The 27871-nt window shown below is 28.2% G+C and overlaps 1 protein-coding gene across 1 annotated transcript in view; it reads left to right on the top strand.

Moving 5' to 3' along the window:
- Positions 1 to 27577, top strand: part of LOC127280077 (collagen alpha-1(I) chain) — a 36140-nt gene extending 8563 nt beyond the window's left edge. Inside the window, exons 2-28 of the mRNA XM_051302845.1 lie at positions 4293 to 4478; positions 11869 to 11913; positions 12014 to 12235; positions 12389 to 12451; positions 13469 to 13702; positions 13846 to 14007; positions 14096 to 14222; positions 14399 to 14548; positions 14641 to 14817; positions 14971 to 15135; positions 15407 to 15762; positions 15861 to 16113; positions 16495 to 16688; positions 16818 to 17024; positions 17167 to 17272; positions 17378 to 17674; positions 17825 to 18072; positions 18181 to 18379; positions 18536 to 18735; positions 18840 to 18939; positions 19037 to 19222; positions 19329 to 19621; positions 19703 to 19790; positions 19869 to 20039; positions 20120 to 20305; positions 26271 to 26563; positions 26638 to 27577. Coding sequence (XP_051158802.1) covers positions 4293 to 4478; positions 11869 to 11913; positions 12014 to 12235; positions 12389 to 12451; positions 13469 to 13702; positions 13846 to 14007; positions 14096 to 14222; positions 14399 to 14548; positions 14641 to 14817; positions 14971 to 15135; positions 15407 to 15762; positions 15861 to 16113; positions 16495 to 16688; positions 16818 to 17024; positions 17167 to 17272; positions 17378 to 17674; positions 17825 to 18072; positions 18181 to 18379; positions 18536 to 18735; positions 18840 to 18939; positions 19037 to 19222; positions 19329 to 19621; positions 19703 to 19790; positions 19869 to 20039; positions 20120 to 20305; positions 26271 to 26563; positions 26638 to 27159 — 5430 coding nt within the window. The 3' untranslated portion in view covers positions 27160 to 27577. The remainder of the gene's footprint in view (positions 1 to 4292; positions 4479 to 11868; positions 11914 to 12013; positions 12236 to 12388; positions 12452 to 13468; positions 13703 to 13845; positions 14008 to 14095; positions 14223 to 14398; positions 14549 to 14640; positions 14818 to 14970; positions 15136 to 15406; positions 15763 to 15860; positions 16114 to 16494; positions 16689 to 16817; positions 17025 to 17166; positions 17273 to 17377; positions 17675 to 17824; positions 18073 to 18180; positions 18380 to 18535; positions 18736 to 18839; positions 18940 to 19036; positions 19223 to 19328; positions 19622 to 19702; positions 19791 to 19868; positions 20040 to 20119; positions 20306 to 26270; positions 26564 to 26637) is intronic.
- The last annotated feature ends 294 nt before the right edge of the window (positions 27578 to 27871 follow it).

The following is a 27871-nucleotide window of genomic DNA, read 5'->3' as shown; positions in this document are numbered from 1 at the left end:
TTGAACATTTGACACTAAAATTGACAACGATTTCTTATTCTTGATTATTGCAAAATATTCACGATATTTCTGTGCTCTAGGTTAAATAAATTTTACATTCAATGGAAAAAAAAAAAAAAAAATTACGCTGAGAAATGATTTTATTGATTCAATAAACACACGCTTAGATTTTTATTATTTTTGCTTTTGTCAAGGACAATTTCTTGATTATTAAATAATTGACAGAGATATATTTAGATAAGACGATTTTTTTTTTTTTTAGAAATATTATACGTTTTACTTTGTTAGTGTTATTATAAATGAAAAAGAAATGGATTTTTTTTTCGTAAAAAAAAATATTGTTACTTAAACAATATTTAAAAAATTAGAATTTTTTCATTCGAAAAAAATTAGAATTCAGCCTGTAATTAATTTCTTTTTATTAATTAATAGGGGGAAAAAAACAATAGTTTTTGTTACAAAATAATTTTTCAATTAAAAATTGTCGTGGGCAAAAAAAATTCAGTTTTGATTTTTTTTTTATTAATTAATAGGAAATAAAATAATTTTTAAATTAAAAATTATCATTGGCCAAAAAAATTCGGATATTAATTTTTTTTTATTAATAGGGAATAAAAAAATGTTTTCTTTTAATTTTCTGCCAACTATTATTATTGAAGCTAAAAAAAAACTATTTTTTTTTTTTTTACCAAAAAATTCGGATGGGAAAGAATTTTAATGTCTTTATTTCCTTTCGTTTTTTCTGTTGAATGATTGGAAATTATTTTCATTTCCTTGTTGACAAATCAGGACATATAGTGTGTTGGTTTTTGAAAGCACGTAAACTGCAGCTGTCCGTGGGTGTCAATGCTTTCGCCGCATGTGCACCACGTTGAAACGCATGATTACACGTGTCTACAAGTTTCTGTCTACGTGCTGTCTACTTTTTCTTTCATTTCAAATGAAAATGCTCTTCATTTTTTTTTTTACTCCATTTTTTTCTCTGACATACTTTTTAACATTTCCATTAAAAAAAAAAAAAAAACCACTTGTACTTTTCTAAAAATTCTTTTTCTTATTCATTCAATCTTCTCTTACATTTTTACTTTCTATGTGTCACATGTGGAATTTCTCAAAACCCTTTGAAAAAGATATCGTTATTTTATCATACAAAAACGATTTTTTTTCATAATTAGCTATATTATTAGTAATAAAAAAAAAATTGTTCCACTTTTATTATTCTAATTAACTAATTAGTAAAAAAAAATTTTCCAATTAATTATTTTAATAATTAACTACATTATTACTAAAAACAAATTGTTGCAATTTTAATTATTTTTAATAATTAGCTATATTATTATTACAAAAAAAATAGTTTCAATTTTATTATTTACATTATCAGTAAAAATAAAATTGTTACAGTTTTACTATTTTTAATAATTATCTACATTATTAGTGAATAAAAATTGTTTCAATTTTATTATTAACATTATCAGTAAAAAATAAAATTTGTTCCAATTTTATTATTTTTAATAATTAGCTATATTATTACCACAAAAAAAAATGTGTTACAATTTTATTTTTCATTAAATTAGCAAAATTATTAATAAAAATAAGTGGTTTAAAAAAAAAATTTTTTTTTAATACAATTATGATTGCATTGTTTTTTTTTATGATTTGAAAAAAATTTTGTTATTAATGTCGTTTGCTCCAAATATCAGGTAAAATGTTTGAGATGCTATTTCGCGAATTATCTACCTACAGTCTCTCTAACCGCACAGTTCCGTTTTAGCTTGCGTCATCCGGTCGAGGACGCGCTTAAAATTACGGCACATTATATGCAGTTACCGAAGAGCAAAAGGCTAACCGCTTCACCCCTTCCTCATATAAGAATTATTTCATTCAACGAAAGCATTGATCATTTTCATTTCGCTTATTCATAACAAGAAAAAAAAAAAAAATTATAAGATTATTTTTTTTTTTCTTATTTCACTAACGGTAAAAATTTTGCTTCATTATTCTCTACCTCTTGATAATTTTTACTCATATTTAAACATTATTGAAGGAAGATAATAATTCAATTAATTTTTTTTTTTAGTAAATTTTTTCTTATTATTAATATTTATTGATAAATAATTTATTGCCAATGGAAAAATATAAGAGTGTAACAAAATTTATTTGAATTAAATAATTACTTTTATTAAATAAATATTTATTTAAATTAAATAATTACTATTATTAAATAAATATTTATTTGAATTAAATAATTACTATTATTAAATAAATATTTATTTAAATTAAATAATTACTATTATTAAATAAATATTTATTTAAATTAAATAATTACTACTATTAAATAAATATTTATTTGTATTAACCATTATGTGTTTCAAATAGAAATTTCGGTTTTTTTTTTACAGAAATTACAATCAGTTTATTTAATTGAAAAATTATTTGCTTCAAGTAAATATTTATTTTATAAAAAATTATTTGAATCAAATACACTTTTTTTTGGAAATTTTTATTTCTCAATAAAATAAAATTAGAAATATATATTTTTGGAGATTAGTATAATAATGAAATTTGGGAATAAATTTTTTTTTTTTTATTAGATTAAATAAGATTTTATTTTTTATCAGAATAAAATAAGTGTTCTTTGATTTTTTTTTTTTTATTTTTTTTTTTTCTTTGAAACAAACGCACTCTTTCCTCGTGTGTATAACCCTTTGAGAACAACTGGCATTCACCCAGGTCGACCTCCTCACAATGCTCGCAAGCGATAAGAATAATATGGCGCCTTTTCAAGTGGTCATATACGTAAAAACCTGCTTTAATACAATAACTCAATTCCGCATTGCTGGTCACGGTTATACTGTTTCTTCGATAAAAGAGTAAAAGCCTTTTTATTTTTTCTTCTCTTGCATTATTTTTGAAAATTAATTTCTTTTTTCCCCTATACTTGGCTAAAAAAATAATTTTCACGATTTATTCGTAAATTGTTATAAATTAATTGAAAAAAAAAATCTTTTTTAATTAAAAATTTAATTTTTTATTATTTAGGAATTAATAATTATATAGATAATTAATAATTATATAATAATTAACAAATGAGAAATTAGGGCAATTTTTAAAATAGATGTAAAATTAAAAAAAATGAGAATTAATTGACGCGCGACTGTCCAGACAATAATTCTAATTATAGAGACGCGTAAGTCAATGGAATTCAAAGCTTTTCAATGCGTACAGAAAATATAACCGTGGAATTATGTCACTTATCAACAACCAGATGAGCAAAAAAAAAAAAAATCTATTTGTCTCAAAGCTAAATAAATTATTATTATTTCAAAATAATAATTTACTGTATCAAATCAAAATTTTATTTTATTTAATATTTTATTCTGATTCGAAAGATTTTATATTGATTTTACTATTTTTTTTAATTCTAATAACATTTTATTTATAACTTTATTTTATTTAAAAAAAATTTTTTTTTTTTTATTTATTAAATTTATTTCGTAAATTTATTTTTAATTTGTTTTAGAAAATTTTATTTCAATTTACCAAATATAGAATTATTTTTTTCTAAATAAAATTAAAAAAAAAAATTAACACAAATATAGTATATGAAAAAAAAATGTAATTATTTTACAAACTAAAAAAAGAAATAACATTTGAAAGAAGCGGTATTAAAAAAAAGACAATTTAGACTATTTTAGAAGAAGTGTATAATAAATAAAACGTCAATTAGATTGATAAATTGTAAATAAATGATGCAAAAGAAATGTCTATGAATCTGATGTTCCTGGAAGAGTTGGAAGCAAAGTGCCGACTCCTCGAGTTTATATAGTATAATACCATAGAAATTTCTGCGTCGACAGCAAATGGTTGGCTCAGAATATTTTTTTTTTTTTTTTTTTCTTCTTTTTTTTCTTACTTTATCTAAACAAAGCCCCCGTCCATCGAAACATCTTTGCATCCCACGCTCTCGCGAGGGTACTGTCGATTATCTGTTTAAAAAAAAAAAAAAAAAAAAAAAAAAAAAAAAAAAAAACACCACAATTTAAATAAAACTTACTAAGCTTTTTCGTATAAACTTAATTTTTATAATTTTCAACAATAATTTAATAAAGTAAATTTATAAAATAAATTAAAATAATTATACAAAATTTGTTGAATATTATTATTTTTATTGTTATTATTTTTTGTTTATTTTTTTATTTTTATTATTATTTATTGTTATAATTTGTATTATTTGGAAAATATTAAAATATTTACTATTTAGAATTATTATTAATAAATTTATTATTTCGCAGATATGCAGAGACGGTGAAAAATGTAATTGTACGGGAATAAAAGGTGAGCCTGGACATTTTGGAATTCCAGGAGGAATTGGACCTCAAGGATTGCCGGGAGAAGTTGGTCCAGATGGGCCAGCGGGACCAAAAGGCGAAAAAGGAGCTGCCGGAGAACATGGAAGCACAGGAGAAAAAGGTTACCGAGTAAGTTTATTTTATTTTAACTACACAGGTTTTTTTTTTCTTCTTTTTTTTTATCTTCTTTTTTCTTTTTCTCAACCTCGAACCATATGACCCTTTAAAAAAGAATCACGTTATTCCCCTACTGACCTTTTTCAGTATATATTTTTACAGATGACCTTCAATTCAAATGCTCTAATTCAGAAGCTTTATCTTTCACATTTTTTTTTTGTTTTTCTCCAATTTAATAGAAATTTTGTTATCTACACTTAGCATATACAAATAAATCATTCATTTCCTGGTTTGATTACAAAAGAGCTATTTGTCTATATAAACGAGATGACAAAACATATGATCTTCAAATTCTATTTTAATTTTATATAAATTAAGAAAAAAATTTTTTTGTTAATTTTATTGGAAAAAAAAAATTATTATTAACTTTGAAAACATAATCATAATAAGGGATAAATAATAGAAAAAAAACAAATATGACAAAGTAAGGTCACTTAATTGATTGTTTCATAAGTAAAACTTGACAAGTTACCTAATAGAAAATAAATTCATGCACTATTGTAAATTTGTAAATTATCGAATTATCGAATGCTAATTTTGAGAATATATAAAAAGCTGAAGGATAAATAAAACAATAGTTAAAAAATTAATAATTATTCTTGAAAATAAGTGGAAAAAAATTTATTTAATTCAAATAATTGATTATTTAAGAGATCTCTTATTTAACTATTATAAAAATAAATATTTATTTATATCAAATTATTTGAAAGATTATTTTAAATACAAAAAATTAGTACACTTTTTAAATAAAAATTAGTTGATTCAAATATTTATTTATTTACCAATTAACCGATATTTGAACTAAATAATTTTTTTTCCATATTGAAAATAAAAATTTTGAATAATAAATAATTTATTATAAAAAAATAATTTTTCCAAATTGAGACAATAATTGTTATCAATGTATATTAAATTGAAATCAAATATCAAGAGAAAATTGAAACTGATACACAATATATGAAACATATTTGTAAAGTTTAAAATCAATTTAAATACAGTCGAGTAGTGGCCTGCATACATCTTCTTTTTAAGTGACACTGATGCCTCAATAAAATGAGACCGAGATGGTTAAATGTCATTAAGAATATTTGTCATTGGTGACTTCCAGGAATATTGTAAAAAAAAAAAAAAAAAATGCATGCATTCCAAATGAGTTATGGAAGTCGTGAGATTCAATGAAAAACTACCCACGATATCGTATAGACTAGATTTTTTTTTTTTTTTTTTTTTTGCAACAACCATTTTCCATGCAATATAAATATGATTATATCATCATCATCAATGTGTCAGTTTTATGATGATATCGGAACGTAAAATTATTTTTATCTTTTTTTTTTTAATGATAATGATGATGAAGATTGTTAATGAAGAAGCGTCGGGACTAAAAAAGAATTGGTAGACATTGCAATTGCGTCACCGCAAGAAAGTGCATGAGGATGACCCATCTGTTATAATAAAATTGAATCACTATTATTGCATTCACGATAAAGAGAGAAAAAGAGAAAGAGAGAAATTGCTTTTTACTCTTGTCAATTTAATATAATTTTTAAAACTCGTCAACTTCCTTTTTTATTACTTCAAAAATTCTGGTCTCTTAAATTGCTTTCTAAAGATAATTATTTTTCTTAAAAAAAAGAAAGGTTTTAATTTCTTTTATTCCAAACGATTTTAATTTTTTTTTTTTTTACATTTTTTGGATGATTTTAATTTTTTTCGTTTTTCATTTTTTTCTAAATTGTTTTTGATTTTTTCTCTTGGATGACAATTTCTTTTTTTCCTTTACAAAGGATTTTTATTTTTACTCCAAATAGTTTTGTTTATAATTGTAATTTGATAAATGTTCCCTTCTTTTTATTATTTATTATTTTATTATTTAAAATAATTGTAATTTTTCCATTTAGAAATAATAATTGTAAAATAATTTTTTTCAGGATATTCTGGATAAATAATTTAATTATATTACGTCAGACAACGACGTTTCGATACCAACGTTGACATTCGTAATATAATAAAATTATTTATCAAGAATATTTTGAAAAAATTATTTGACAAATATTTTATTATTTATTTTACTATTTATATTTTATTTATTTATTTTTTATTATTTATATTTTATTTTTTTTTTATATAATTTTTTTTATTATTTATATTTCATTATTTTTTTTATAATTTTTTTTTTATTCTTTTTATAATTTTGTTTATTATTTATATTTTATTATCTAATTATTTTACTATATTATTATTAATTATTTTAAATAAGAACATTTATTAAAACTAGGAAGACGAAAAAAAATATTTTTATTCTAAATAATTTTTTTTTTTGTTTTGTTTTAGAAAAGGTAAAAAAAAATATCCAAGATGAAAATAATCGAAGAGAAATAGAGACTAGGAAATAAAATACTGGCAATAAAAAAAAAAAATGCATGTCGCGGCTATATCAAATTGATGCAAATCGCGTCGTTCACATATTATGCGACGAATCATGCGCGAAGTCCCTTAATTAATGTTCATCAGTTCGCGAGGGAGGCAAACAAGTTTACGACTACCGTTTCTCTCTCAAGTTAATATTGAGATGACGTCATGATCCTTTCTGAATGATGCTGGAAAGAATATTATGTATACAAACGGATAAGCTTTGAAGAGTAAAAGGGCAAACGTTGCACTAAATATATATATATTTTCACACACACATATATGTTGCCTTCGGGACATTGTGTGGCAAAGTATTATGCGCCTCACAAATTGCCGTAGGAGGGCTATGAGAATGGCACAATTTCCAGCTCTTTGGGTTAACAATTTATTGTGGGCGGTGATGATAAATTGCACTATCTTGCATTTGGCATTGATCTCTATCTGAGAGACGATTTTCCGAGCTAAAACACGACCTAAGTATCTGACCGGAAGGTTGATGAGGGTTAGATGACGCGTCTTTTATAAACTGGGTCGATTCTAATCTTATTTTCAGAGGAACTTGCAATTTTTTCTTTGTTTTTTTTTTGTAGAAAAATGGAATTGATAATTCACTGCTTTTTATGGGAAAATTAAAAAAAAAAATAATTATTTTGATATGGAAATTTATATTCTGTTGAAAAAAAAAAAAGAAATTATTTTTTATTTATATAATTCGAAAAAAGGAAATTAAAATATTTTTGCTATTTAATTAATCCGAATGAAGGAAAATAATTAAAATTCTAACTAAATATTAAAATAAAGGAGAACTATTCTAAAAATAAATCGAGATAATTTTTCCGATATTTGAAGCAATAAAGAGGATATCCTGTAAAATGGAAAATAACTCTCTTATTTTTTGTTTTTGAAGATTTGATCGAAATTGGAAAAAAAATTCATTTTTATCTCCTAAGCTGATACTTGTCATCTCGTTGACAGTCTTAAATTATACATTTTGTTTCCGTTTCTCCTACGCGTTTTTTTTTTTCTATAAAGTAGGGTATCGAAGCACAAATTTGATAAATAAATTTCTAGGGTAAAGAACAAAGCATAAGTCATTTTATATGATTAAAGGCGAGGGAATCTCAATGCCAATGACCTGTTTTTTGAATTTACAATTACACATTCTATAATTAAACGATAATTTCCATTGATTTATAACTTTCTATCGAGGAAAGAGAAATTAAATAAATCAGGAAATATTCTATAAATTTCAAGATTTGAAAAACAAAATTTTATTTTTCAAAATATCTTCAAATTAAAAAAAAAAATTGGATGATTTTTTTTTTTTTTAATAGAATTTGAAATAGAAATATATTAATATTTATCTATAACAAATTCTTTAATGTAAATTATAATTTAAAAAGAAAAAAAAGAATTTTTTTTTTATGATAAGAAGTAAATGACACAGATTTTTTACACGAAACTTTCTCTTTTGATCTTGTGAAATTTCGTTGCTAAATTTATATATACATATATATTGATTTTCGACATCTGTTTTATTCGCGTTTTAACACAAACAAAATCTCTGATCCTGAATCAACGAAAATTCATGTATTCACCACTTTATAGCTGATAAGGGGTGAAACTAAACGGATACGAGTGAACATCGAGCTCTCTCATTCTCTATATCTCATTCTCCGGAAGTTATAACTGCATTTCCGGTCAAGAGTCACCAAACTTTTAAGCCATTTATTATCTATCGGAATGAATATTTTCGATTTTTCTCATAGCAGAATAAATATTGTAGTTGAAAACATTTTTTATAGAAAAAAAAAGAATTGCTTTTGTAATAAATTAAAAAAAAAAATAGAAAAAATTAAAAAAAAATAATTTCTATACAAAAAAAAAGAAGTACAAAAGTTCGTAAAATATTTATATAGGCAAAAATTATAATATAAATAATAAGGCAAATTTTTGATACAACTATAAATATAAGCAATGAAAAAAATCGAAACCAAAAACTTGTTAACATCTGAACTTTGATCTAAATTCCAGAATTTTGTTATCATTGTGCGGAAGAGTAGGCGATTCACGAGACGCATTTCCTGCCTTTGGCTGGTGCCTGGCAACCTACCAAAACTTTTCTTTTTTTTTTTGCCTCTCACAAAATACTACGAAAAAAAGGGTTTTTCTATTGAGAAAAAAATAAAAAAAAATAAAAATTCAAGATAAAAAGAGTCCACGAGAAGTTTGAGATAAAAGTTCATTCACTCTTCTATTCAATCTTTTATAAAAAATTTTTTTAAAAATTGAATGAAGCAAAAAAACAATTTGCACTTTAAAAATTTTAATTTAAAAAAAATATTCCTCGATTAATTTTCCATTAATTTTAATTTTCAATTTAATTACTAATTAATGACACAATTTTTTCTGATAAAGAATCAATGTTAATTTTATCAAAGGAAGAAAAATTTTTTGCCGTTACCAAATAAAAAAAAATATTTTTTTTTTTTTTTACGAATTACGAGGCTATTAAATCTAAGTTAAAATTAGGTCGTTTACATCATATTGATGCGGGGTTTGAAACGAGACCAAGAGTTGTAATCCTCACTGATTCGCTTCATATTTTTTTAAGGCTTCTATCGCCTCTGACTGTTTATAAATGTTCGTTTACTTGGAAAATATCTTTGTAAGCCGATCTTGAAATTCTATTTCCGCGGGGAGTTAGAATTTTTTTTTTTTCTCATTTTTTGTTGAGCAAAAGAGAAAGAGAGAGAGAGAGATGGGGGTAGAAAAATAAATAAATGGGAAAAATTTCGACCGTAAATGTAAGAATTTTCTTAATTTATTTGTTTATTCTAAACGATCCCTCTGTATTGAGAGAACATGAGGAAACAGTTTTAGTATAAACTAGTTTTGTATAAAATTTTCACTCAACATTTGGTCATTTATTTTGATTTCAAAATTCCGTTTTATTTTATTTTCTAGCTTTTAATATTTTTTTAATTAATTTAAAAAAAAATTTTTTTTAATTTTTTAATAAAAAGAGTTCAATATAAATTTTAGAGTTGTTGAAAAAAAGGTGGAATTATTTTTAATTTCTAATTAAAATGCAAATAATTCAAAAATAATAATTTTTATAAAAAGAAATGATTATATTTTTTGTTAATTAATTTGAAATTTAATTAAATATTTTATTCAAATTATTAAAACAAATGATACTGGTATACTTTTTTTTTTAAAAAAAAGGAATAAAGGATTGAAGGAAAAAAGGAAAAAAGGAAAATAAAAATGGAAAATGGAAAAGAGGAGATGCAACGATAATGTAGTCAGTCTATGAATCCAATTCAACCGGAAGTTGTAAGAATCATATTCAGAAAATAAGTATTTTTTTATGAACACCGAAAGATATTTGTATTTTAAATTATAATTTCAATAAGTAAAAATTTTCCCAATTTAAAATTTTTTCATTTTATTTATTTTTTTATTTTTTGCTTTTTAATATTTTTTACTTTTATATATTTTCTTTAACTTTATATATATATATTTTTTTTTAATTTACTTTGTATCTTAATTTTTTTTTCTATTTTCGAATAATTTCATGGATCATAACTTTATATATAACAGATGTGAAAAATACCAATCTTAAATATACAAATCTATTTTCGTCTAATTTTAAATTTCACAAAAAATAGAGAAAAAAAAAAAGATTTCTTATTCGAAATCCATTTTCATTGATTTATTTTTCGTATATCGTCAAATATTTTTTTCCAGTATAAAAAGAATTGTTATTAAATTATTTGAAAAAAAGCAGCAAAATAATTATATATTATTAGCAATTGAGTAGGAAGATAAAAATGATGATATATCAATAAAGTAAATGATATAAAAAGAGAAATGAATGTAAAAAAAAAAAAATTTTTTTTTAGTTCAAACATTGGATTTAATTAAGATATTTGATTAATTAACGATAACTTTCTTGAAATACACGTTATCATTTTTTTTTAATCAATTTTTAATCGAGATAATTTATTTTTTTAAATTAATTTCACCGAAGGTAGAAATTCATTGGCAATTTTTTTCTTTTTTTTTCATGCTTCGTTTGCAAACCGTGAACACATTTAATTACGCATGTAAAGGTAGAAGGAGAGAGAGAGAGATGATGATTCACGAGTGAAAAAAAAAAAAGAAAAGTAAAGAAAAAGAAAAAAAAAATCATTGGAACCGGACTATCAGGTGAACCCGAAAAAATGGCCCTGACACGTTCAGGAGAGAACTCTCTCTCCGTAAATGGTCCTGTTAATAATTTCTCGTCATTTTATTTTTTAAGTGTATAATTTCTCACCATTTGAAGTCACAAAAATTATTATTTTTTTTTCCCCAGACTTAAAAATGAATTTACATGTTTGAAAAATTATAAGTAAGGGAAATATGTATACAGGCCACTTGATAAAATTCGGAATGTATATATATATATATACTCGAAACTAACTGAAGGGAAAATAAATAGGCGGACGTTGAACCTTCGACACAGAAACTCTAAACTCGCCAAGATATATAAACCTAATATTTATTAAAAAAAAAAGAAGAGAAAAAAAGAATTTATAGTCTAGAAATAAACCACAAATTTATGCCGAAGATACATGACGATGTTTATAAACTTTTAACAAATTTATAAATTCTGGAAATGATTAGCAATTCTATGCGTGTATTCCCTTGTATATCAAATGTGGAGAAAAAATCGATTTGTTTCAATGGAAAACGATTTTAATTTGGATTGCAGATTTTTTTCATTTTCTTTTATTCAATTCATTTATTTATAAAATAAAATTTAATATTAACTGAAACTATTTTCGTTTTGAAAAATTTACCTGTTGCAATTTATTTTAATTTTTTTCAAAAATAATTTATTACTATAAAATTTTTCTAAAATGAATTTTTCTATTTTCAGGGAGACACTGGAGCGAGAGGATTTGTCGGAGACGCTGGAAGACCTGTAAGCAAAAAAATTGTCTACTAAATTTTTTATTTATTATGAAATTTTGAAATTCAAAAAAATTCCGATATTTTCAATTTTGAATTATTATTTTCCAAAGGGAATGATTGGAAACGCTGGATTAAGTGGTCCAGATGGTTTAGAAGGTTGTAATGGAACTGATGGAACAATGGGAGGACCCGGAAGATCAGGACATTATGGAGAACGAGGTCTTCCTGGTGCTCCAGGAAGTTATGGACCACGTGGTGAACCCGGTGAAGGTGGTGTCAATTCAAAGGGAAGCAAAGGAATAAGAGGCGAATTTGGAACCGATGGTCTAAAAGTAAATTGAAATTAATTTACAATTAAAATAATAATTTTAAATAATTTTCCTTTCCTTTTTTGTTGTTTAATAAAATTCAAATTTTTAAGAAATGAAAATTTTCATATTAATATCTAATAAAGAAAATTATTTTTATATTGTGAAATTTTTTAGGGTTTTCCAGGACAGATTGGCTATACGGGCGATATTGGACTTCCAGGAGAGAGAGGTGATCCGGTAAGTGTATATTCGAAGGAAGTAAATGTTTACAATAATGTAAATATTATGTCTGGGCAAAGAGAGTTGGAATTTTTTGTTTTGCAATCACTTGTACCTAGCTGCATTTAATATTTCAATTATAATGATAGTTTAAAACCACTTTTTCAATTTAAAGAAACAGATTCAAAAATTCCAGTCTAATTGCAAAAGTGACCTATAATAAATTAAAATAGTCGTGGACTACTTTGTAAAGCAATTTCTTTAACGGAATTTGAAATGATCAATCTGATACTGCGACAATTGCAAATAATTTTTGTCTTATTTCTAAAAGCAAATTTTATTCTCATTAAATTCAATTGTTACCGTTTTTCCTACTTTGATATTTTTTTTTTTTTGCAATTTTCTTTTGAAGTAATAAAATTTAAAAATTGGTGAATCGTTTTTTTTGTATTTAATTATGTTGTATGATTTTTTAGTAGAATTTTCGTCAATGTTATTTCATTTTAATGCGATTACACGCGTCTTGTGGTATAAAAGATTAGCAACGTCAGATCCTTGATGGTCACTTGATCATTTCTTATATAGTGTGGTGAGGAAAAAAAAAAAAAAAAGCCTTGCTGAAATCTGAGCCCCAAAGTCTCTTCTAAACTGACTGCGCTATTCGCTGACACACAGTCACTTTTGATAAGAAGACAGAAAACTGTCTCAAATGAATTTTTTTAGAAAATTCGTTCTCTCTAAATTATTCCACATGTGTTCCTCTGAAATTTGCAAATACAATTCTTGGAAATTAAATGATGTCACGATAATTTCATAACAAGAATAAATTTTCCTTTTCTTCAAGAGTAAATTGTTACATATTTTTGAAAGCTATTTTAAATATTTTTATTATTCAGACAATATTTATAATTTAATTATTAAATAATTATTTTCTTTTGTATTTACATGTAAATAAGTAAATATTTTATTTTTAAAAATTTTAATTTTAGTTTTTTATTTTAGAAGAAAAATTGATATTTTGAATAATTTTTTTAGGGTTATGATGGATTTCCTGGAGAACAGGGACCAATTGGAGAACCAGGTGAACCGGGTATTGGAATACAGGGATTTCAAGGTGACATGGGAGACACCGGAGAGCCTGGACAAGATTTTTTACCATGGACAATAATAAATCAGACAGTATTGCAAGGAAAACGAGGACCTCCAGGACCAAAAGGTGATAGTGGCAGTTACGGTCGTCCTGGTTTACCAGGTGTTAAAGGACCGCAGGTAAATATATTTATTTTTTTAATATAAATAAAAATTTAATAATTCTAAGTTATTTAAAAATTTTTTTTTCTATTATCAAAAATTTTTCAATTTTCTTTTCAACAATTTCTTTGATTTTTAATTATTGAAATTTTAATCTTTAGGGTCGTTCGGGTCTACATGGTTTTAAAGGAGTAAAGGGAGAACAAGGAGACGATGGACCAAGAGGCAAGCAAGGTGTTACCGGTCCAGAAGGTCCTGCCGGTGAAAAAGGAGAAAAAGGAGCTCCAGGTTTTGAAGGACGACCGGGATCCGATGGTTTTGATGTACGATGTTCTTTTCATAAGAAAAAATAAAAGAAAAAGTTAGTTAAAAGTAATTTGTAATAAAAAATTGATTTTTTTTTCATCGCAGGGAGAAGCGGGAGAAGATGGTAATGCTGGACCACCTGGAAAACAAGGAGCAGAAGGTGAAAAAGGCGCGTACATTCCAGAACTCGATGAAATGGTTCCCGGAAGTATTGGACCTCAAGGAGATTTAGGTAAATAATAAAAATTAAAACTTTAATTTCTTTCTCAAAATTAATTTTAATATTGTTTTTAAAGTAATTGAAATTAGACAAAAAAAGTATTCAAATAATTATTATTTTTATTTGTAATTTTAAAGTAATTGAAATTAGACAAAAAGAATGTATTCAAATAATTGTATTCTCAATAGGACCGCACGGTGAACAAGGAGAATCAGGAACTCCAGGATTAGCGGGAAATGTGGGATATATTGGACCAGCAGGACCTCCGGGACCTCCAGGTATGCCTGGAATTCCGGGAAAAAAGGGAACATCTGAGAAAGGAGAACGAGGCGACGATGGTATAAATAATTTTTAAAATTGATAAAAATTTCAAAAAAAATTTCAAATTTCAATAAAACAAATTAATTAATGAATTTTTTTTTTAATTTAGCTCCATCTGGACCAAGGGGACCAATAGGTCCTCCAGGTTATCAAGGACTACCCGGAATTGTTGGAGATAAAGGATTTCCTGGTTTAGCAATTGTTGGACCACCTGGACAAGAGGGAAAACGAGGTTTTGATGGTTATCATGGACTTCCTGGAGATCGTGGCGATCCTGGTCCACCGGGTACGTTTATAAAATTAATTTGTTAAAATTATTTAAACGATTTCTTGTATTTTTATCATTTTAATTTTACAAAAAATCGAAATTTTTAATTTATCAAAGAGATTATAAATCAAAAATTGTAATTTTTTACCCTTGAACCAAAAAAAAAAATAGGCGAGAAAGGTTTTCCGGGTAAAGGTGTTAGAATTCGAGGACCGCCTGGCGAAAGTGGTCTTCCAGGAATTCCAGGTTCTGCAGGAAAACCAGGTATTCCAGGACTTCCGGGATTTAAAGGCGGAAGAGGTTTTCGAGGAGACGACTGTGGCGTTTGTACACCAGGTATTAAGAAAATTAATCTCTATTCTATATTAAATAGAATTAAATTAATTATTTTATGTTTAATTACATTTAATTAAAAATAATATATTTTTTTTTCAATATAGTAATGATTAATTGTAATAATTAACTATTGAAATTAAATCTCAAATTTCTTTTTTAAATTACTTAAAAAATTTAACTGGAAATAAATTGGAAAATTAAATTAATAAGAATTAATTGTATAATTTGAATAATTTTATCTAGTGAAAAAAAAATGAAATATAAATTCTAGGATTACCTGGACTAAAAGGTGAGCAGGGTGAAAGTGGAAGGCAAGGATTTGCTGGAACTCCGGGCTATCCAGGATTTCCAGGACCAAGAGGACAAAAAGGTGTTCATGGAAATTCTGGCGTTGTGGGTCCACCAGGTTTGGAAGGTACCAGCGGAAGAACTGGAATCGCTGGTGTTACTGGTCCCAAAGGTGAACCGGGAAGAATTATTTGGCCACCGCAAAATAAAACTGAAATTTTATACGCAATGGGCGACAAAGGTGATAAGGGTCTTCCTGGACCTGAAGGTCTCATGGGTCCTGTTGGTCGTCCTGGTTTACCTGGTGACGAGGGTATGCAAGGACCCAACGGCGCCAAGGTACTCTTTTATTATTTTTTTATAATCCACTTTAATATTTAAAAAAAATTGTATTTAAATTAATAATATTTATAATATTGATTATAATTTATTTTTAGGGTGAACATGGAATGCCTGGATTACCGGGTAGAGATGGAGTACCAGGAAAATTTGGCCGTGACGGTGAAAAGGGAGATTCTGCTTCTGTTGAAATTTATCTATTGCGAGGTGATGCAGGTTTACCTGGTTTACCAGGTCGCAAAGGTGAACGTGGTATCGTTGGCGTTAAAGGTGAACGGGGAATTTCAGCATCGGCAATTTTCGAAAATATCAAAGGGCTTAGAGGCTATAAGGGAGAAAATGGAGAAGCAGGTACGTAAAAAAATTCAAATTACTTTTTATCTACAGAGAAACCCACGTATATCGGATTTCAAGGGAGCGGAAAAAAATAATATCGACACAGAACTCTACCTTATCGACCGATGGTAATTACCGACGGATGATAAAACAGTTTTGAAAATTAATAGAATTTCCTACCATCAGTCGGTATGGTAGATTTCTATGTCGGTAAATTTTTATTTTTTAAAGAACCTGTTTTACCATCTTATTTTTTTACTTACGCTTATATAAGAATAAATTTAAATAATTAAACAGCAATAATAATATTCATAATTATTGTAAAAATCGTAATATTAATAAATATTACCCTAATTATCATTATAATAAATATTAAAAAATAATTAACTTTTTTAGGATTTGATGGCTACAAAGGTTTTAAGGGACGAGTGGGCGACGTAGGATTTGTAGGATTACCAGGACCTCCTGGACCACCTGGTTTCTCATTTCAAGGTCCACATGGTCTAAAGGGCTATCCTGGAATGCCAGGCGAAGAAGGACCACGTGGTACACCTGGACAACCGGGTCTCATGGGTCCTGAAGGATATCCAGTATGGATAATTAATTTTTTTTATTTTTTCCATTATAATTATAATAAATTTATTTACTAATTATAATGAATATAAATTTATTTACCTAATTGTAATTAATAATCTAACAGGATGAAAATTTGTTTTTAGGGTTTTCTGGGACAGAAGGGAGAACGTGGTGATCCAGGCTCAAATTTAATATACGGTGATATTGGAGAAATGGGTGTTTATGGAGAAAAGGGAGAATACGGTGAAGCTGGTCCACGTGGATATTCAGGAAGAGCTGGTTACGATGGACCAAAAGGAATGAGAGGTGCTAAAGGGGCACCGGGTTTTACTGGACTAAGTGGACTACAGGTAACAATAATATTTGTAAAATTATGGTAAATGAAATTTGTTTTCGAATTAATTAAAAAGTATTCTTAATTTTAATTCTATTTTTTATAAGATGGTAAAAAAAAAATATAAAAAACTAATTTTTTCCGATTATTTTCTTTAGGGATCAAAGGGATCGAGAGGTGACAGTATTCAAGGATCAAGAGGAATGCCCGGAATTCCAGGTGCACCTGGATTTAGAGGAATTCCAGGAGACGTTGGTTATAAAGGTATGTAAAAAAAATTTTGTTTATCAATAATATAAAAATAAATAATATAAATTTTATTTATACAAAAAAGAAATGTTTAATTTTTGTCGAAATTGTCATTATTAGGATCTGACGGTGCGCCAGGATTTAGTGGAATGAAAGGATTGAAGGGCGACACAGGTTATCCTGGACGTCGTGGTGAGGATGGAGCAACGGGAATAATAGGATTCAGAGGAATGAATGGTGCACCAGGTTTACCTGGTCTTCCTGGAATGGAAGGCGATGTTGGATTGCGAGGGGAATCTGGACCACCAGGAAGACAAGGTTTAGATGGCGCCGATGGTGAAGTGGGAATTAAAGGAGAACGTGGTGACACTGGACCCGAAGGACTTATGGGACCTGATGGTCCACCTGGTTTTAAGGGTTCGTTTTTCTTTTTTTAGTAAATAATTTATTTTAATAAATGTGAAAAGAATTTAACTTAAAAATTTTAAGTAAAAACTAAAAATTTCACATAAAAATGAAAATAATAATTATTTAAAAAAAGGAGTAAAAAATGTTTTGGAATTTCAGGTGTTATTGGTGATATCGGACCCGATGGACCGGATGGACCGAGAGGAGAGAATGCGTTTAGTGGACCTCAGGGCGATAAGGGTGAGCCTGGATTCATGGGCGAAGTTGGATCGCCAGGTCGTCCGGGAATTGACGGTCGACCTGGTCTTCCAGGTGAGCCAGGAATGGCAAAGGACGGTTTCGATGGTTTGAAGGGAGAACAAGGAGAGCCGGGTTTTGATGGTATCGATGGACTTCGAGGACTTAAAGTAAGTTTCAGAGATATTTCAATCACATTCATATTATTAAAATATGTAATAAACAATGATAATTTAAATTTAAGTTTTTTAAAATAGAATTTGTTTTATGATTTTTAGGGGGAAATTGGAGATATGGGTTTGGATGGTGATAAAGGAGAAAGAGGCGATGATGGAATTAAAGGTTGGCCAGGAAAGCCTGGATTACACGGAAGATATGGAGAGAAAGGTAAACGGGGACCAATGGGACCAGCAGGTTTTGAAGGTTTGAAAGGTAAACGCGGCTTGGATGGAGATCCGGGTCTAATGGGACGACCGGGTAAGTCTAATTGTCTATTTAGTAAAAAAAAAAAAATTATTTGCCTTTTTTATAATTATAATAATTTTTAATTGATAAAATAATTTATTAATTACATGTAAATTCAGCACTTAATTTATTAAAGACAGAAGATGTAATGTTTTGAATTTTTCGCAGGAATGCCCGGAGATATTGGTCCTGTAGGATATCCAGGTGTTTCAGGTCCTCGCGGTCGTAAAGGTCAAATTGGTGAACCTGGAATAGCTCCATATTTGATAGGTACGAAAGGCGATTTTGGTATTCCTGGAATGCATGGATTCCCCGGAAGAAAAGGAGAAAGAGGAGAAGCCGGTTATCCTGGATATGCTGGTCTAAAGGTAAATTCTTTTTTTTTTTTTTTAAATAAAAACATTTTTTTCAATTTAGTTTTACGTTTGAATATTTTATGTTGAGCCTTTTAAAAATGAATTTTTCAATTTAGGGAATGGAAGGTGACATAGGATTCCGAGGAGCTGATGGATTTCCAGGACTTGAAGGACTTCCTGGTCTTCCTGGAGATCAAGGAATGCCAGGAATGCCAGGTAAAAGTTTTATTTTTTTTCTTATATAGAAAAATGACTTAGATTTTTATCGCTTTCTTTTTAAAGAAATAAGAAAAAAAATATAATTTTTTATTAGGTTTATCTGGTCAATTCGCCGAACCTGGAGAACCAGGTCGTGATGGATTAGACGGTCAACCGGGAATACCTGGACGGCCAGGACAAAAGGGAGCACCTGGAGAATATGGTCCTAATGGCCCGAAGGGAATTCATGGAGATGAAGGGGAAATTATTCCAGGTCCCAAGGGAATAAGAGGCGATGTTGGTTAGTAAACTAAATATTTTCATTTATAAAAAAGAGATTTAAAAAATAAAATTTGAATCAAATTGGAAAAAATGATTGTAATTTATTTTTCTCTTTAAATTAAAAGGACATAGAGGATATGTCGGATTTCCGGGAGAACCAGGTCTTCCAGGACAACCTGGTTTCCCAGGACCTGTTGGTCCAAAAGGTTATAGAGGAGAGCCAGGAACTTCGGAATTTAGTCACAAAGGAGAGAGAGGAGATGCTGGTCTATTGGGACTTGATGGTCTTCATGGTCCAAAAGGCATGCGAGGTGATACGGGATATGCAGGAAGACCAGGAATTCCCGGTGCTAAAGGGGAAAGAGGAATAGATGGACATCATGGACTTCCAGGACCGCCAGGACCTCCAGGTCCGCAGGTAATAAAAATATCCTCTATTTTTCTTCTTTAATTTTTTTTCTTCTCTTTACACAACATTATTCATCTCAATGTGTTTTAGGGAATGAAAGGACATCGTGGATTGCTTCCATTCCCCGCAGTACCAAGACCAGGATTACCAGGAGATGATGGACCACCTGGATTACCAGGCAAGTGATATTTTCAAATTTTTTGAGTTTAAAAAATTAAATTTAATAAATTTATTTATTTAATCAATCGATTTTTAGGTTTATCGGGAAGAAAAGGAGAATCTGGTGAACCAGGAGAGGATGGTTTGCCGGGACGCATTGGAGAAAGGGGAATGGATGGTCCAATTGGTCCACCTGGTCAGCCAGGAAGAGATGGACCAAATGGATTCCAAGGTCCTCCTGGAACTGACGGACGTCCTGGATCACCAGGTAAAGATATATATTTTTTTTAATTAAAAGTTAAAATTTTTTCGGATTCTTATTTATGCCTTTCTTTTTTTCATGGAAAGGATATCCTGGAGAAGCTGGAGAACCGGCGCCAAGGCCTCGAGGTCCTCAAAATCGAGGATTTTTCTTCGCTAGGCACTCGCAGTCTGAAATGATTCCTACCTGTCCAAAGAACACTGTCAAACTATGGGACGGATTCTCTCTTTTGCACATCATGGGCAATGGTCATCCATGGGCTCAGGACTTAGGTAATATATATAAACATTTTAAATCATAACATACTAATTTCACTATTAACATACTAAAAATGCAAAAAAAATTAAACAACTTAAGACTAATAAAAAACATTACATAACAAACTTTCTCATTTATTTAAAGCACCTATGTTGTATTTTTTTATTAATTAACCCATTTTTAAAAAAAAAAGCTTATAAATAACGACGCATGCGCTTTTCTAAATATTCATTGTTTTGATATTTTTGAAAAAAATATTAAAAATTTTAAGTATCAGGAGAACATAAAGAGGTCTGGGTAATCCCAAAATACAATTCCCGCCAAATTTGGAATTTCAAATATAATAGAAATGTAAAAGCACGTGTTCAAATAAAGTAATTTTAAATTTTACGTATCAGGAGAACATGAAGAGGTTGGGGTAAACCTATTTTCGTTGATGGCGCATGCGCATTTCAAATATTCATTGTTTTGATAGATATTCAACAAAATTTAGAAGAAATTTTTAATTTTTGGTATCAGGAAAACATGAAGAGGTTGGGGTAATCTCAAAATGCAATTCGCGCCAAATTTGTAATTTCAAATATAATACAAATGCAAAAGCACGTGTTGCGGTAATCCTATTTACGTTGATGGCGCATGCGCATTTCAAATATTCATTGTTTTGATAGATTTTCAAAAAAATTTAAAAGAAATTTTCAATTTTTGGTATTAGGAGAACATGAAGAGGTTGGGGTAAACCTATTTTCGTTGATGGCGCATGCGCATTTCAAATATTCATTGTTTTGATAGATATTCAAAAAAATTTAAAAGAAATTTTTAATTTTTGGTATTAGGAGAACATGAAGAGGTTGGGGTAATCCTATTTTCGTTGATGGCGCATGCGCATTTCAAATATTTATTGTTTTGATAGATATTCAAAAAAATTTAAAAGAAATTTTTAATTTTTGGTATTAGGAGAACATGAAGAGGTTGGGGTAATCCTATTTTCGTTGATGGCGCATGCGCATTTCTAATATTTATTGTTTTGATAGATTTTCAAAAAAATTTAAAAGAAATTTTTAATTTTTGGTATCAGGAGAACATGAAGAGGTTGGGGTAAACCTATTTTCGTTGATGGCGCATGCGCATTACAAATATTCATTGTTTTGATAGATTTTCAACAAAATTTAAAAGAAATTTTTAATTTTTGGTATCAGGAGAACATGAAGAGGTTGGGGTAAACCTATTTTCGTTGATGGCGCATGCGCATTTCAAATATTCATTGTTTTGATAGATTTTCAAAAAAATTTTAAATAAATTTTTAATTTTTGGTATTAGGAGAACATGAAGAGGTTGGGGTAATCCTATTTTCGTTGATGGCGCATGCGCATTACAAATATTTATTGTTTTGATAGATTTTCAAAAAAATTTAAAAGAAATTTTTAATTTTTGGTATTAGGAGAACATGAAGAGGTTGGGGTAATCCTATTTTCGTTGATGGCGCATGCGCATTTCTAATATTTATTGTTTTAATAGATTTTCAAAAAAATTTAAAAGAAATTTTTAATTTTTGGTATCAGGAGAACATGAAGAGGTTGGGGTAAACCTATTTTCGTTGATGGCGCATGCGCATTTCAAATATTCATTGTTTTGATAGATTTTCAAAAAAATTTAAAAGAAATTTTTAATTTTTGGTATTAGGAGAACATGAAGAGGTTGGGGTAATCCTATTTTCGTTGATGGCGCATGCGCATTTCAAATATTTATTGTTTTGATAGATATTAAAAAAAATTTAAAAGAAATTTTTAATTTTTGGTATTAGGAGAACATGAAGAGGTTGGGGTAATCCTATTTTCGTTGATGGCGCATGCGCATTTCTAATATTTATTGTTTTGATAGATTTTCAAAAAAATTTAAAAGAAATTTTTAATTTTTGGTATCAGGAGAACATGAAGAGGTTGGGGTAAACCTATTTTCGTTGATGGCGCATGCGCATTACAAATATTCATTGTTTTGATAGATTTTCAAAAAAATTTAAAAGAAATTTTTAATTTTTGGTATCAGGAGAACATGAAGAGGTTGGGGTAAACCTATTTTCGTTGATGGCGCATGCGCATTACAAATAATCATTGTTTTGATAGATTTTCAACAAAATTTAAAAGAAATTTTTAATTTTTGGTATCAGGAGAACATGAAGAGGTTGGGGTAAACCTATTTTCGTTGATGGCGCATGCGCATTTCAAATATTCATTGTTTTGATAGATTTTCAACAAAATTTAAAAGAAATTTTTAAGTTTTGGTATCAGGAGAACATGAAGAGGTTGGGGTAAACCTATTTTCGTTGATGGCGCATGCGCATTTCAAATATTCATTGTTTTGATAGATTTTCAACAAAATTTAAAAGAAATTTTTAATTTTTGGTATCAGGAGAACATGAAGAGGTTGGGGTAAACCTATTTTCGTTGATGGCGCATGCGCATTTCAAATATTCATTGTTTTGATAGATTTTCAACAAAATTTAAAAGAAATTTTTAAGTTTTGGTATCAGGAGAACATGAAGAGGTTGGGGTAAACCTATTTTCGTTGATGGCGCATGCGCATTTTAAATATTCATTGTTTTGATAGATATTCAACAAAATTTAAAAGAAATTTTTAATTTTTGGTATCAGGAGAACATGAAGAGGTTGGGGTAAACCTATTTTCGTTGATGGCGCATGCGCATTTCAATTATTCATTGTTTTGATAGATTTTCAAAAAAATTTAAAAGAAATTTTTATTTTTGGTATCAGGAGAACATGAAGAGGTTGGGGTAAACCTATTTTCGTTGATGGCGCATGCGCATTTCAAATATTCATTGTTTTGATAGATTTTCAAAAAAATTTAAAAGAAATTTTTAATTTTTGGTATCAGGAGAACATGAAGAGGTTGGGGTAAACCTATTTTCGTTGATGGCGCATGCGCATTTTAAATATTCATTGTTTTGATAGATATTCAACAAAATTTAAAAGAAATTTTTAATTTTTGGTATCAGGAGAACATGAAGAGGTTGGGGTAAGCCTATTTTTGTTGGTGGCGCATGCGCATTTCGAATATTCATTGTTTTGATATTTTGAATGAAATTTATTAATTTTTAAGTACCAGGAGAATATGAAGATGTCGTGGTAATCTCAAAATGCATTTCACGCCAAATTTGGAATTTTAAATATAATATAAATTCAAAAGCACGTGTTTAAATAAAGAAATTTTTAATTTAAGTATCAGGAGAACATGAAGAGGTTGGGGTAAACCTATTTTCGTTGATGGCGCATGCGCATTTCAAATATTAATTGTTTTTATAGATTTTCAAAAAAAATTTTAAAGAAATTTTTAATTTTTGGTATTAGGAGAACATGAAGAGGTTGGGGTAATCCTATTTTTGTTGATGGCGCATGCGCATTTCAAATATTTATTGTTTTGATAGATTTTCAAAAAAATTTAAAAGAAATTTTTAATTTTTGGTATTAGGAGAACATGAAGAGGTTGGGGTCATCCTATTTTCGTTGATGGCGCATGCGCATTTCAAATATTCATTGTTTTGATAGATTTTCAACAAAATTTAAAAGAAATTTTTAATTTTTGGTATCAGGAGAACATGAAGAGGTTGGGGTAAACCTATTTTCGTTGATGGCGCATGCGCATTTCAAATATTCATTGTTTTGATAGATTTTCAACAAAATTTAAAAGAAATTTTTAAGTTTTGGTATCAGGAGAACATGAAGAGGTTGGGGTAAACCTATTTTCGTTGATGGCGCATGCGCATTTTAAATATTCATTGTTTTGATAGATATTCAACAAAATTTAAAAGAAATTTTTAATTTTTGGTATCAGGAGAACATGAAGAGGTTGGGGTAAACCTATTTTCGTTGATGGCGCATGCGCATTTCAATTATTCATTGTTTTGATAGATTTTCAAAAAAATTTAAAAGAAATTTTTATTTTTGGTATCAGGAGAACATGAAGAGGTTGGGGTAAACCTATTTTCGTTGATGGCGCATGCGCATTACAAATATTCATTGTTTTGATAGATTTTCAAAAAAATTTAAAAGAAATTTTTAATTTTTGGTATCAGGAGAACATGAAGAGGTTGGGGTAAGCCTATTTTTGTTGGTGGCGCATGCGCATTTCGAATATTCATTGTTTTGATATTTTGAATGAAATTTATTAATTTTTAAGTACCAGGAGAATATGAAGATGTCGTGGTAATCTCAAAATGCATTTCACGCCAAATTTGGAATTTTAAATATAATATAAATTCAAAAGCACGTGTTTAAATAAAGAAATTTTTAATTTAAGTATCAGGAGAACATGAAGAGGTTGGGGTAAACCTATTTTCGTTGATGGCGCATGCGCATTTCAAATATTAATTGTTTTTATAGATTTTCAAAAAAAATTTTAAAGAAATTTTTAATTTTTGGTATTAGGAGAACATGAAGAGGTTGGGGTAATCCTATTTTTGTTGATGGCGCATGCGCATTTCAAATATTTATTGTTTTGATAGATTTTCAAAAAAATTTAAAAGAAATTTTTAATTTTTGGTATTAGGAGAACATGAAGAGGTTGGGGTAATCCTATTTTCGTTGATGGCGCATGCGCATTTCAAATATTCATTGTTTTGATAGATTTTCAACAAAATTTAAAAGAAATTTTTAATTTTTGGTATCAGGAGAACATGAAGAGGTTGGGGTAAACCTATTTTCGTTGATGGCGCATGCGCATTTCAAATATTCATTGTTTTGATAGATTTTCAACAAAATTTAAAAGAAATTTTTAAGTTTTGGTATCAGGAGAACATGAAGAGGTTGGGGTAAACCTATTTTCGTTGATGGCGCATGCGCATTTTAAATATTCATTGTTTTGATAGATATTCAACAAAATTTAAAAGAAATTTTTAATTTTTGGTATCAGGAGAACATGAAGAGGTTGGGGTAAACCTATTTTCGTTGATGGCGCATGCGCATTTCAATTATTCATTGTTTTGATAGATTTTCAAAAAAATTTAAAAGAAATTTTTATTTTTGGTATCAGGAGAACATGAAGAGGTTGGGGTAAACCTATTTTCGTTGATGGCGCATGCGCATTACAAATATTCATTGTTTTGATAGATTTTCAAAAAAATTTAAAAGAAATTTTTAATTTTTGGTATCAGGAGAACATGAAGAGGTTGGGGTAAGCCTATTTTTGTTGGTGGCGCATGCGCATTTCGAATATTCATTGTTTTGATATTTTGAATGAAATTTATTAATTTTTAAGTACCAGGAGAATATGAAGATGTCGTGGTAATCTCAAAATGCATTTCACGCCAAATTTGGAATTTTAAATATAATATAAATTCAAAAGCACGTGTTTAAATAAAGAAATTTTTAATTTAAGTATCAGGAGAACATGAAGAGGTTGGGGTAAACCTATTTTTGTTGATGGCGCATGCGCATTTCAAATTTTCATTGTTTTTATATTTTTGAATGAAATTTATTCATTTTTAAGTACCAGGAGAATATGAAGATGTCGTAGTAATCTCGAAATGTAATTCCCGCCAAATTTGGAATTTTAAATATAATATGAATTCAAAAGCACGTGTTTAAATAAAGAAATTTTTAATTTTATATATCTGGAGAACATGAAGAGTTTGGGGTATTAGGAGATTATGAATAGGTATTAATGAACTTATTTTTTTTTTTGAAATTGTTTTTATTTATTGAAGTAAAAAATATTTATTTACATTAGAATTTAATATATTATTAAAATAATAAAACTTGATTTAAACTTATGAAAAATTTTGCTTTGACGTAAAATTCCCTTCAAATTCCCGATTTTTTCCCGTCAATTTGAATTCTCTGCTATTTCTCGGTTAGTAGACACTCTGTATTAACTAATAAAATGAGTTAAAATTATTAATAAACTAAATTTAATTAATGTAAATGACGTCTTTTGGATGATTTAAAATGAGATTTGGTTTTGTTGCAGGTCAAGCTGGAAGTTGTCTTCGAAAGTTTTCCACTATGCCGTTCTCGGTTTGTAATTTGAACGACGTTTGTGATTATGCACAGAGAAACGATTACAGTTATTGGTTAAGTTCAACGGAACCAATGCCAATGATGATGACACCAATTCCTGCGCCCGAAGTTGGTAGATACATATCGCGATGTTCCGTTTGCGAAGCTCCGACAAGATTAATTGCCATTCACAGTCAAACTATGGACATTCCACAATGTCCCGGTGGTTGGGAAGAAGCATGGGTTGGCTACAGTTTCTTAATGGTAATTATTATTATTATTATTAATTTTTTAAATAAATAAACAAATTCATATGGGGAATTATTTTCAATTTTCAGCATAGAGATTCGGGAGCAGCGGGTGGTGGACAATCATTAGTATCACCTGGATCATGTCTCGAGGAATTTAGAACGCGACCATTCATTGAATGTCGTGGTCTTGGTACTTGTAATTACTTTGGAACAGCAATTTCCTATTGGCTTGCAACTGTGAAAGATTACGAGCAATTTAGAAAACCTCTACAGCAAACACTAAAGGCTGATCATACATCGCGTGTCAGTCGTTGCGCTGTTTGTCGTCGACGTCTTGTCAATGAAGATTATAGTCATACATATCCATTGAATACACTCAGAGAAAATCGTTATCCACAAAGTGTATATCCTGAAAGTCGTGAAGAATCAGATCGCACATTTATCAGTAATAATAATATTCCGCCACGTATTCAAAATCGACCATACGAATGGCAACGAAATCAAAGACCCGCACAGCAACGTCATCCTTATAGGCAACGTCATCATCAAAATCCAAGAAGAAATCGTATTCACACTTCTGAAACAGATCCACAATCAAATTATACATGATAAATAATTCCTAGATAATCACGAATTATTTTTTCAATTTTTTTTTTTTTTTTTTTTTGTAATAAGTCACATGTATATAAAATAATTTTTTTTTTTTTTAGTTTTTATTTCACAGAGTAATATTAAGTTATATATTCTTCTTCTGTTGAATTGTCACCTACCTTACGTTTTTCTTACTTCGTAATTATTATACATATATAGAAGAGCAAATGTCGCGCTGTGCCATAAACAAAAAAAATATATAAATCAACGACTGCCAAATACTACTTTGTTATAAAAATAATAATAATAGTGCCTTGCGCGATTTATCAAATGAAGAAATAATATTTAAATTAACTTTATATAATATAAACGCTAATTTTACTGTAAGTCAAAAAAAAAAAGTCATAAATAAATTACATTTTATATAATCTGTAAATTAATTTTTTTCTTTTCATTTCATAAAAAGGGGGAAAAATTATTAATAAATGAAAAACACCAAAAAATTGCATATAAACGTTTTCACATTTTATTACACTTTTATTCGATCGCCCAGCTAAAAAATATATGTATATATTTTCATATATATATATTAACAGCGATCAACGCAAATCGATGCACGACCAATAAATTACTTCTGACAACTAGGAATAATTTTTCGGCCCGATGAACGTCGAGTATATATATATATATATTATATATATATCGTCGGATGCACATTATTATTATTATT

Source organism: Leptopilina boulardi, unplaced genomic scaffold (genome assembly GCF_019393585.1).
Source record: "Leptopilina boulardi isolate dan_hultmark-lab unplaced genomic scaffold, ZJU_Lbou_2.1 LbouV2_229, whole genome shotgun sequence".
NCBI classification, from domain to species: Eukaryota; Metazoa; Arthropoda; class Insecta; order Hymenoptera; family Figitidae; genus Leptopilina; species Leptopilina boulardi.
The sequence above is the reverse complement of the archived record's forward strand: the minus strand, read 5'-3'. Positions and strand labels throughout refer to the sequence as shown.